Genomic DNA, 12,389 nt, shown 5'->3' on the forward strand with positions numbered 1-12,389 from the left:
AGACCCCACGAGCGGAACATGGCACGAGGTGAGGCGACGACGCAGCGCGGCCTGCGCGACCGTCTTGCCCTGCCGTGTTCCACTGGGCGTTCCACTGGGCCCGCAGTCGTTGGTGTTGCGACACGGTCGGCCGCCTCGTCCACACCCATGACGCCAGCGCAGCCCGGCGGCAACCCCTGCAAGTTGGAACGGAGGGAGGATGGGATCGTCCAAGGTTGTCTCGTCCACTCATTCAGCGGCGCGCCACGGCCATGCCATTCATGTAAGTGGTCGCAGGTCTGAATGGACGGGGATGACGGGGCCGTGATGATGGGGACGCAGAAGTGCTCACCCGCTCGCTGTCTGTCTGTCTCGATGGACTGGCCCTGTGGACTGACGGGCTCTGGTTTGTTCGGTAATCAAACACGGCGACGCCCACCCCCGGAGAGGTGGCATTGAGCATCCAACTACGGCACTTGCTTGGGCACATGAGACTCGCGAATAACGTTACCTACCTTCGCTCCCTCCTTTTTCAATTGACACGGGTGGTATGCAAGTGGCTGCATACCCGCCACACCACGCCGACATGAATGAGGCCCAACCATCTCACAGACACGAACGAGCAACGTAGCGACGACCGCGAGACCCGGCGGCTGGCGCAGCCCGACAGACAGACAGGCTGATGAAGCGAGCGGATCACGATGCGCGCCAGCAAAGGACCGCCGATCCCTGGGGCTGGGCAGGGGGGACTGATGCGGGCCGGCGTCAAATGGAACGACGACGGAGCGTCAGTCCCAGGGCCCGCCTCTGATCTCTCTGATTCCGCCCGTTCGTCGAATCTCTTTCTTGCCGGCCAGCCTTGCTAACAAGTGCCTCACATTCCTCTCCCCATTGCTTCCTCGTTCGTCCCAAGGCCTCGATGCAACCCCCACGCCGCTAGGCGTCCCCATACCCGCACCGCAGAATGAGGAGCTGGCGGCCCCGGCTGGTCGCGGCGTAGACCCGGGTATAGCAAGCCAAGAGAAAAAACTTTGTGCTGTACTTGCACGTAGCGTGGACATGGTCTTGGTGTTGATGCCTGGTACACGATACTGTACCCGAGTTCCACACGCAGTTACAAACCGACCTATGGAGACGGGCGGCTAGGCGGCCCCTGTTGCCGCCAACGCCCGCCTTGTGTCCGTTTGATGGATTCTTTTTTTTTTCTTGAATTCCCTCCCTCTCTTCGCGCGGGCCGCCGCCTGCATGAGATGGCGGTGGCGATTCGCGGCCCAAATGCCTCGGCCCCAATTTCTACCTTGCTTTGAGCATCCGACTCGTCCAAAGTACGAAAACACACTGTCCAGGAAAGTGCGCATCCATCTCCCGCTTGTACCTTGATGCTAGGGAACAACTTCCAAGCCCCAAAACGGCGACATCCCAGTAATAGCCTGGTTGGGTGGGAAGAAAAGAGCCAAGACAGCGGCCCGTACAAGGCCCTCCCCTCCCACCCACCCCCCCCCCCCCCCCCCCCCCCCCCGGGCGGCCGGCAAGGCAAGCCAACAGCCAGCCTTTTTGCCTCCCATATTATGTACATCAACTTGGCTTAGCGCCGAGCTCTGATCTTCCCAAGCGTGTCGAGATGCCAAAACTCAGTCCCTTCAGCTCGCAAGGCCCCCTTACTTGCCGACGACGCCACGAAACGGCTTCCAGAACCGCCGGCCGGAGCCTCAACCGTCCTGGACTGTGCAAGGACGCGCGTGCGCCTGGCTTGACATGACAGGGGTGGGTGGTCATTCAACGCAAACTGTTCCCAACGTAAAATCTTAGTTGGCACCGCGAGAAAGAAAATTCCCAGCGTCGCCAGCTGCGACAAGGTTCGCGACAAGTCCGTCCCGACTCCCGAGACCCGACGACGACCAACGACCGACGACCGACGACCGACGCCACGACGGCGACAAACCTCGAAATGGGCGATGGTGGGTTTGACGCGCCGTTCGACGTGCCCATGCCTGTCTCATGGCCAACACTACAAAGTAGTATGTACGGAGTATCAGTCCCTCCCCACGACCCGGAGTCCCCATCGGCGATGCGACAGCGCATCGACGAATGCGGTCGGCGCAGGCCGCCCTGTCTCTTGCTCTCTTGTCCCTGCGTAGTTACGAGACCAGTGTGCTCATGAGGTGCCCATTCACGCGTTCACTCAAGCCACGAAGCCGCCCCGTTCCCGAACCCCTTTTTGCCTTTGCGGCTACAGAATCTTAGATGGCCGTCTTTTTCTTAAAACTGGGCCGCCGTGCAGAATCCTGATCCGGGACCCTGCCTGCAAGCTCTTGACCCTGTCCTGTTTCCGCCTGCCCCTCGACCGCATGCAGGTTTTTTGCGAGCCGCCACCGCGATCGATCCCTCTTCCCGCCCGCGTGTGGAGCCACGGGAGCTGCACCCAGACCCGTGAGAGAGACCAGGGCTTAAAAGGGGGAGGGGGTCCAGTTTCGTTGGTGACATAACAACTGCAGCAGCCGAGGGAGGCGGACGGAGGGCCAAAGGAAGGGCCAAGAACATTCCTTCCAGAAGCGTGGAATCCGCGTCCGTGTCGCCCTTCTAGAATCCTTCCTCGGCTGGCATGCCTCATCATTGGATCGCCGGCAGCCGAAACGGGGGGGCAAGAGGAGAGGCCCCAACGTCCGCTCGCCTCCACTCCCCCCCGTCGTGTCACTCCGTCTCCACCGGCCGTCGGCCTCCCCGATCGGACAATTGCAAACTGAAAAGACGTGTTGCTCATGACCGTTCCTGGGCCACGACGACGGGGGAACCGAGCGAGGAAGCCCTGGCAGCCTGGTTATTTCTCTCATCCGAAATCGACAAGTCTAGCCCCTGGTCCGTAGCCATCGAAAAAGTCCTCGTGCTCACGGCCCGCCCGTTGCCACATAACCGTCCTGGAAGTAGTATTCTGTACGAAGCTGGCCAACCCAGGCCAGGTATGCGACCCCTTGCAGCACTACCACCACAAATGCGGTGCAGTATGCGCCGTAGAGATTGAATCATGCACTATGCCGATGTGTCTTGTTATACTGTACCTGAAATTCACTGCGCGTGCCAAACCAAACCACCCCTCGACACGGCACCGTGCGAGTGACTCCCTGCGGCTCTGTCACCGGAGCTTCGTTACCGCGGCGTAGCTCGACCTCGTCGAACAAGCTCAGACCTCGTATCTACAAGAAACGAGAAAAGTAACTCGTGGCATCTCGTTTCGTGCTACGTATTATTTCGTCACGACCCGCGTCCCAGTCCCAGTCCTCGGCCCGTGGCCTGTGTCCCCTCCCAAAGCCCCCAAAGCCCCTCCGCCTCATCCGCTCCTCGGACCACCGCTCCGTCATCAGCCCACCAGCCCGCTGCTCCCTGTTCCTTGCCGCCCCCAGTCGACGCCGGCTCTTCTGTCTTGCGGGCAGAGTCCAGTCTGTACTGTACAATGCTCTACTTGCCGGCACAGGCGGGCTGGGAGACAAACTCTCCCTCGTACGACGAGCCCGTGCAAAGCCGCGCCCATCTCCATCTGCTCCCGACGCGGGTGGCACCGGCGAAGCCGCTTTGTTGCGGTTGATGCCCTCTCCGTCCCGGCCCCATCGTCGTGATCCACTCCCAACGTCCGCCCGCCTGCCCTGGCCATCGCTAGGTCCAGCTCTAGTTCGGTGCGGCTGGACATGGGAGCCGCCCATCTGTGGTCCAGCGGCGCGTCGACGTTGCTACCAATTTTACAGCCGTCGCGAGCTTGCATGCCTCATGGCGCATCGATGTCACGCCAGCCGCTAGCATTGTGTGAATGTACGCGGTGCTTGTCTTGTGGACGGTACTCTAACACTGCTCTTCCCAAGCTAAACCGCGCGAGCCCTCTGGGTGGCAGGGCAGTACAGTATTGATACAAGAAAAATCACATCTCAACCTGCGCAGTACCGTTGCGCACCTGCCCATCGGGCTGACCTCCCCTTGGCCCGTCGTCTTTCCTTTCCAAACACTCTCCGCAATCCTTCGCTATCAATGCAAGTCTTTCAGGGTCTCGTTTCCAGAACGCCAGTCCCTTTGCCTCTCTTGATGCTCCAAAACGCCGACGACACCTTCATGTCTTCGCCAGCCAGAGAAGATTTAAACCAAACACCACAGAACAAAAAACCATACAATCTGAGCAAAACAAGCACCAGCTTCAGTATTCTGAAACAGAATACTCTCCGTGGAAGCCCTTGTTCAGCAAGATGCACGCAATCCGCTTGCGCTGCGTCTCCATATCCGTCGCTGAATAGGAATCGATAGGGCTCAAGCCCAGGGCCAAGCAAATGGCATTGGTGATCGTGAAGACGCCGCAGTCATATCCGTTTGTCTGCCGTGGGGCGTCGTGGCGTACCGTCTTCCAGAGCGACTCTTCGTAGTTTCCCTCCAGGACGAAGCGCACAAAGTTCATCGCAACATCAACGTAGTGTTGATTGCCCGCCGGATTGAGCGAATCCATGTGGGCGACAGTCCTCATCTTCGGGCGGATGACGATCAACGTCCAGTGGTTTCCTGAGCACACAGGCATTAGAATTGTCTCGAGGTCTAAGAAGTTGTCCTTGTGGACGCCGTGTCGCTTGAGCTTCCGTATGACACCCTTAGTGCCGCTTTCTAGCAGGCTCTTGAAGAAAAACGAGTTCAGTGCTAGACATTTTCGGGTCTGCTGCTTGAAGTCCTTAATTCCAGCAGCCTCGTTTATCGATCGGTCAAGGAAGACGATGGATCCGTTGATGATCTCATCGTTGAGCCAGTTCGTGCTCGGAATGACAGAGGCAAAGTCGTGCTTTCGCAGGCCGGCACCCTCAGGTGTAGTGACAAAGATGCCGCTTGAGTTGGTTCCATTCAAGATGCTGTTGGCCTTCGCCAACTCCGGGCCCTCGGGAGCCGTGATGAAAGGCTTCTTGGGTGCGCGCAACTGCCGGTGCTGGTCGATGTTTCGAATGAACTCTTGACGGCGCCGTTCTTCCTCAGCCTTTCGCTTCTCTTCTTCGATCCTTTTCCTCTCTGATTCGGCCTTTCGTTCGGCTTCGGCAGCTTCGCGTGCAATTCTTCTGGCCTCCTTCCGCTCTTCCTCCTCACGCTGAGCCTTCTCTGCGGCCTTGTGTGCGGCCTCTGTCTTCATGCGCTCAACCACGATGCTCACAGTTCCGCTTCTGGCAAGGCCTGCCGGTGTAGGCAGTTCCATAAGTGCCTGAATGCGGGCATCGGCTTCAGCCTTCTCTTCAGCCTTATCGGCAACCGCACGAGAAGGATGGCGCAACCATGACGGGTAATCCTTCCTCACGGGCGGCAAGGGCGACTCGATCTCCCTTTCTTCAACCTTGGTGTCCGGTGCGGCACCATTGCGCATGAAGAAATTGGGTCGCGCACCAGGTCGGCGCGTGGGAGTAACTGGGAGCACTTTTCCGCCATTCCTGCGTTTGCAACCCGGACGCTTGGGAACATCCAGTCCTGCGTGAGAGCGTTGCTGTGGGCTCAGCGTGCCTTCCTTAAAGCGCACAATTTTGGGCGCACGGGTCATGCGAAGGCGCTTCGGGGTGCCCTGTCCAGGGAGTTTCTTCCGATTCTTGAGGATGGAGCCAAGCGGCTGGGAGTCATGACGGGGCTCCTTCGGTTCAAATTTGCGGACATATTTCTTTGCAATCAGGCGATGTTGCTCGCTTTCGTTGTAGAAGGCAGCCCGATATTGCGCGTCCGACATATCAGAGATCTGAGCCTCCAAGAGATCCGCTCGCATGCGACTGGCACCAGACATATCGGACCGCTGAACCTGAGGTGAAGGGGAAGATGTGACTGGAGCCACGGCAGCTTCGGATGGAGGTGCAGGCTGCGAAGCAGCAACATCCTGATCCTCAGACTCAAGTTCATCCTGGGGAAACGATCCAGGGATAGTCCATTCCCAATCCGAGCTCGAACGAATCGGAGATGGAAAGAAAAGTTGCATCTGCTTCTGATATCGCTTGGAGACCACAAAACTTGGCATGGGAAGATGGGCCAAGACGGCCCGTAAATCAAGTAAGATCGCATCGAACTGATCCTTGGGGAGCAGCTCAGAAGGATCAAGTCCAAGGACCTGCAAAATGTCGTTGCAGGTAGCGGGAAGAGCCGGTGCAGCCATGAACGCCTCCGCTTGTTCCACGTTCCGGACGTCATCAGCGTTGAGGTCGTAATTGATGGCTGCCGCCTGAAATGAAGGGTTGTTCCTCTTCAACCTGAAGAACGTGTTGACGTTGTATATCTTCCGGCAGATATTGATGCACTTCGAGAGGTGCAGCAGGAAAGGGCCAATGAGGTCCGACTCCTGGTCTGAAGAATGCGGCTGGGTTTCGGCGTCAAAGCGAAGCAAGGACGGCCTGAGAAATCGGAGTCGTCTGTTCATCGACACCTGATCACGGCTGTGCTCGACCGTTTGTCCGATCCTGAAGAGAACCCGGAAGAATTCCTCCTTCTCAAGGACCATGGTCTTGAGGGCTTCTTCATTGGATCGCCAATGAGGCCTGGTGGGATCAGGGGCCTCGACGCGGAGGCGCTTGTTGCTGAATTCCAGGGTTCGACGCGCGGCATTAAGAGCGGCGCCTGTAGCGCGACGCCGGATGCGTGTGGCATTGTTGGAGGTGGTGCGAGCTGTCCTTTGTTAGCGTGCTGTGCGATGCACTGTAGACGAAAACAAAGAGAGCAAAACGTACCAAGGCCAGTGACCCTGCCACCAACGCGGGTGACGGCGTCGCGAACGCCAGCCATCACCCAGGTGGATATATCCCGCAATCGGGGCAAGTGCATGCGACGTGGTGCCTGGAAATGGTATTAGCAAAGCTCAAACGAGAAGCTGCTGGCGAGCAGAAACACAACGAGACTTACCTCTGCGTTCTACACGGGAACTGCACGCGCAAATGTGGCCCAAAGTCTTGTCTCTCGTCGGACAAGATAGTTTCTTTGCGGGGTTGGAAGACGGCAATCGCCGGCCGAAACCACCAGCTCAAGGTCGGTGGTGGTGTCTGCGCGCCGTTTTCGAGTGCGAATTCCATTGATTACGACAAATCCAGGCTCATCGGGGTTCGATGACTGCCTGTGCTCCGAAGAGGTCGTTTGAGCGCCGGGAGCGTCTGGGTGTACCCGAGCACCAAAGGCACGAAGGGCCGGCAGATATGATGGCAAATGCTGCTGCAGATGAGGAGCAAAGCCGGTCGCGCCAGGCTGCGATGCCGAGTTGGCCTGTTCGCCCACCTGCTGATTGCCGAAATGGAAAGTCGCTGGGGCCGAAGAAGCCTGGCCAGGAGCTGCAAGCGACGCTGGTTCCGCGGTCGGGACCTCGGGGGTGGCGGGTGATGTAGAGACAGAGGCAGGGTGAGAGTGGGCCTGCTGGTGATGTCCAGCGGGCTCAATAGCCACGTGAGAAGCGGCGACAGAAGGTGGACCAGTAGTGGAGGGAGTAGCGGCCGGTTCAATAGTGAAGACGTCTTCATCCGAGTCGCTCTCCTGTTCAGTTGGTGGCTGCGGAGCAGCAGGAGGGGCAGGAGCAGGGACCGTAAGAGTGACCTGGGCGGCCGCCTTGCGAAGGAGTTCCTTGTGCTGGCGGCGATGGTTAATCGTAGCCTGCGACTCCTTAAGTGGCGCGGCAGTGTCAGGCTCCTCGTCGCTGTCGTCCTGGCGGAGAGAGGTCAGGCGTTGACGATTGGCGAAAGGGTAGACTGTGTCGATGACAAAGCGCGTCTTGGGGCGAGCAAAGACACGTCCAGAACGCGTCGGAACTGGGTCCGGCTGAGAAGCAGCCGCCGGACGGTAGCGAACGCTAGGAGCTCCGTGACGAGCGGCGTTGATGGCCTGGATGATGGGGACCACGCGGTTAGCTCTGGGGACTCCCAAGCGGCGCAGAGACAAGACGCTCTGGCGGCGGCGAGCCACGAATGCGGCACGGACGGCGTCGATGGCGTCCTGGTTGGGGTTTCCCGGCTGCTGCTGCTGCGGCTGGACGACCGGCTGCGGCTGCGGCTGCGGCTGCTGTTGCTGCTGGGCGGCAGGAGAATCAGACATGATGACGATTGATTCGAGTGGATGAAGAAAGAGCTGGTGTGATGCAGGGGAACGCGGGGTGCTCCAAGGAGTCCAAGGTAGCAGATGCGCGGATGGTGAGGAACGCGTGGTTCTGGCGAGCGCGGTCGAAAGCAGGTGCTTGGCGAGGCAGGATGCGCGCAGAAGCAGTTCGACGGGCCAAAGGAGAAGGAACAGTGTAGAGAGGATGGCTAGCATCTGGACAAGAGCTTGCTTGGAAGATGCGAAAGTGCAGAACGAGCTTGCTGATAGCGGTGGTGATGCGAAACTTGACAGTGCAGAAGCAGAAGCAGTGAAAAGTTGAAGGAGGGAAAAGGGAGAGGAGGGAAGAGCGGCGGGAGGAGCGTACCTTTATACCTGAACGGCGGTGGCCAGATCAGTCCCGTTGCCAGGCCAAGGAAGACGCGAGCATGACGTCGGCGCTTTGACCGCGGCAGTTCCAAGAAGGGAAAACGTCAACAGGACCGCGAGCCTGAGGGCGTGGGTGCCGCTTCGGGCGGGCGCGGGCGTTGCTGGGCGGTGGTCGCTGAACGAGGCCGCTGAACGAGGTCGCTGAGGTCCCTACGATGATGGAGCTGTCGCTGAAGTTTAGTGGTGTTGAGGGGAGTTTTCTAGCTGGGAAAACCTCGGCTCAACCCCCTAGCGCCCCGTGCCACTGAACAGCCATTGTCTGCAGCTGGTCATTGGCTGCCGGGTTAGTCGGGTGGGTCCCGAGTCAATGGGTGGGTCTCCGGACAACGAATCTATGATTGGCTCAATACCCGCAAGCCATTTCTTGGCACCAAGGCAGATCGCGGCTGATAAGCGAGGGGCTCCACTCGTCGTGCAGAGTGGCTCCCTGCCTCCCCCCCCCCTTTTGTTCCTGCTCTCCATGAGCGACGACACGGACGACTCAGCAAGCCCGCGGGGCGCTCCTGGTCGGGCCTCCGTGTAAGTCCATGATTTCGAGAGAAGCGACTGGCAACGTCAGGCTCTGGAGCATCTTTGTAGGTTAGCCTTTAAGTATTATTACAGCATGCTCTGGCATATTGGACTCGTGTCGGAAATGGGAGGCTACCAGCTGTTGCATATCAAACGCACTTCTTGTTCTTCAGCGGCTGGGTGAACAGCATCAACAACGGCTCCTCGCCATAAGCCCGCGCGTGCTTGCTAAGGGAAGGTCAACGGGGCGCTGCTTCCCATCCATGTACAGATGAAAAAGCGTGTTGTCTTCACATGCGAGACGGCATCTCCCTCCTCCACTGTCCCTCACGCAGGTTTCGCGATGTGCTCTCTTGCGGTATTTCTGTGGCATGGTGCACCTGGAACGAACTGCCCAGGTGGTGTCCAAAGGAATTCTCCCGAGATAACTTCTAGCCGATATACAGTGGTATTCATCAAGTCATTCGCAGCCTAAGCCCCTCCGTCGAAGCCTGGGGCCAAATCGTACTGACATCTTGCCCTCATAGCTGCGCTACCGCATCTCCAAGTCGCTTCGTGCAAAACGCCGAAAAGTACGCGTTCAGAGCGTCGACGGTGCTGCTTCCCTCGACAAGCTTGACAACCGCGCCCACGTACCCATCTGGCCGGACGACGACCACACCGCCCAGATCCTCGTCCAGACCCATTTTCGCGTGCGCGGCTGCTCGGGCGTCAGGCACACGTCTGTCCCAGATATCATCGGCGTATATGTGCTCGCGATACCCTGCCAAGACACCCGGGACGTCACGGGAGATTTCAATGTCTGCCCTCTTGCGCGCCAAGACAGTACAAAGCGTATAGAAATGGCTGTGAGGGTTGTGCTTTTCGTGGTGCGAGACGTTGCGGATATCATGACGCATGTAGGCGCCATAGAAGGATCTCTGTCCACTCAGACCACTCGCAAAGTCCCGAAGCGCGCCTTGCGTTACTTCCGGGTTGCCGGCGAAAACAAAGATGCGAAACGAGCCATTGAGCGGGACTTCTTGTTCCAGATGCACAACGTTGGCGTCCACGACCCTCGTCACGTCCGAGTTGATGAAGATGGTCCCAGGCATGAGCTTGGTCCCGTCCGGGCCTATTAGTGACGATGATGCGGGGTGTTTGGGAGACCAATTCAACGCGTTGGGTCCGTACGCTACGCCGTAGCCACTGGTGAATCTGCAGGCCTCCTTGAACGCCCTGATAAACTCGTTGTCATCGGCCGCGTTGGCGTCTCTATCCGCGGCGGACGCTGCGCGAACCTCGCAAGGTGCTGGTTGCCTTTGCGAGAATAGCTTGGCGTACCGGTTGTCAAAATCCAGGAGGCTTTCTGCCACGCTCTTGCGTTCTGACTCGTACGTCTTCAGGATATCCCGGTCGGCGAAGCCACCCTCGACTGCATGGATCTTCCACGCCAGATTGAGGGCGTCCAGGAACGCCGTGTTCATTCCTTGCCCTGCCTTGGGCTGTAGGGCTCGTCAGTAAGCGCAAGAGTGCGACGCAGGGCCCGGCAGGCTACAGAGTGACTTACACTATGCGTATGACAAGCATCGCCACCGATGAAGACGCGCTGGTCAAGGGTGTAGTTGTCCGAGATTCCTTGACCGATGGGGTAGACTGAGTACCATTCCACACGCTGCCACTCGATCGAGTACGGCTGCATGATCCGTTTTGCCGACTCTTGCACCTGGGCCTCGGTTGCCGTCTTCCGCGGGTTCCAATCTGAGTCTGTCGATGAGGCAATCTGGATGTAGAGGCGCACCATGTCGTCCTCTCGGGGAATGACCATGATGGACCCGTGCTCGCTATGGATGGTACACTTCATCTGCGTGGCAGTTAGCCAGCCGTTGCAGGTCTTGTGGAGTCACAGACCGCACCTTGATGTCGGGGAAGTCGGTCTTTACGACGCCGTCCATTACCCCCCAAACGTGTTCTATGGGATCGAGATGGCGGACAGCGATGTTGAGCTGCTGTCTGATAAACGACCTCGCACCTTCTCCGCCAAAGAGGTATTTGGCTCTGACTGTCTCCGAAGCGCCGCTATCGACATGTGCTAGGGTCACCTCGACAGGATACTCGGGGTCTCGCAGCTCGTCCGAGGAAAAGCCTTTGATGGTCCACGGACGTTGGATGTCCACGCCGTTCTTCTCTAGATCTCGGATGAAGACCCGTTCGATGTGACCCTGGTGCAGCAAGGTGGTGAAGGGATAGCGTGCGTCAATGAAGCTCGGGCAGCTCGCCCAAGTGCCCGTCCGAGCGATACCGTCTCCCGACTGTGACGGATCCCAAAACGCCACCTCGTAGACCCTGGCGGGCTTGTGAGCCATGATGTCGGTTTTGAGCCCCATGTTGCGTATGAGGTCTAGGGATCGAGGCTGAATCCCGTCAGCCCTGCCAGTGCGAGTAGGCTCGGGCCTGTTGTCTATGTGCTTAATCCGATAGCCCCAACGCGCCAAGCACGTGGACAGCATGAGGCCGACGGGTCCGGCGCCGACAACAACTGTGCTCTCATATTAGCAAAGAAGGGCAAGATAATGCATGAGTTTAAGTGGTGGAAGGGAAAGGGGAATACGCACCAACATCATACAACTCCAGCCCCGGCTGGCCGACTCTGTCTGCTCTCATAGTGTATATTCTCAGGCTGGCCGCGCCAGGAGGCCCGCGATGGATTGTGAGTAAACGTCAGGGTTGAATGATGCGCCGAGTGAGGAAGCCAAAGAGAGGTATGTGGAAGGAAGTCCAAGGTGGCACAACAACGCACTACGTAGTAGTAGGTAGGGAGCAACGCATCGTGAGGTTACGACGGGGGATCGTGGCCACTTATTAAAGCAACGGGGAAATGGGCGCCGAGGGACGTATGCGAGACACAGCCAGCCTTGGATCACTTGCAACCCGAGTGACTTGTCGGGCCCAGCAAGAACGGCCTCCACTCTGGCTAAAGCTCCGGCACCCCCTGCACGCAGGCATCCTTGTAAGCGGCTGGAGCCTCACGACTGGTGGAGAGAACGGGCTGGACTCTTGGAGGGTGCTGCTAAATCCACGGCACAGAGCCCGGGAAGCAGGGCTCACGGGAGCGAGCCTTGAACACGGAAGGACGGCAAAATGCACCTTGCACATCCGCGACCAGGGCGCATCGTGTCATCGACACCTGCAACGGCTCGCCTTGGCGGCAGGGCGTGTGTCCATGGTCGACAGGCCGGCGGCACAAGGCGGACAAGGTCTTAGCCCGTGTGCAGTCATCATTTTTGGGTTGGCCAGTTGGTGCTGTAATACCCCTGGGCGCGAAAGCGAAGCGCGGCCCTGCAGCACGGCATCGTCAAACCGGGGGCGGGCATGGTTAGCTGCGGCACGATTGCCAGCCCAGACAGCCGGCCGGATCATGAGCTCGGGGCCCGGCTGGC

General features: G+C 58.8%; 2 protein-coding genes across 2 annotated transcripts; both read right to left on the minus strand.

Moving 5' to 3' along the window:
* Positions 1–4,156: 4,156 nt before the first annotated feature.
* PLICBS_002328 (uncharacterized protein) lies at positions 4,157–8,031 on the minus strand (the record flags this gene model as incomplete). Its single annotated transcript, XM_065600000.1, has 4 exons — positions 4,157–6,624; positions 6,687–6,792; positions 6,859–6,867; positions 7,114–8,031. The coding sequence occupies 4 exons, from the start codon at positions 8,029–8,031 to the stop codon at positions 4,157–4,159; spliced, it is 3,501 nt and encodes a 1,166-aa protein (XP_065456072.1).
* Positions 8,032–9,491: 1,460 nt separating this feature from the next.
* Positions 9,492–11,336, minus strand: PLICBS_002329 (uncharacterized protein; the record flags this gene model as incomplete). Its single annotated transcript, XM_018321979.2, has 3 exons — positions 9,492–10,454; positions 10,520–10,813; positions 10,866–11,336. The coding sequence occupies 3 exons, from the start codon at positions 11,334–11,336 to the stop codon at positions 9,492–9,494; spliced, it is 1,728 nt and encodes a 575-aa protein (XP_018179459.2).
* Between the last annotated feature and the right edge of the window lie 1,053 nt (positions 11,337–12,389).

This window comes from Purpureocillium lilacinum, assembly GCF_023168085.1.
Source record: "Purpureocillium lilacinum CBS 284.36 DNA, scaffold_2, whole genome shotgun sequence".
Lineage (NCBI taxonomy): Eukaryota > Fungi > Ascomycota > Sordariomycetes > Hypocreales > Ophiocordycipitaceae > Purpureocillium > Purpureocillium lilacinum.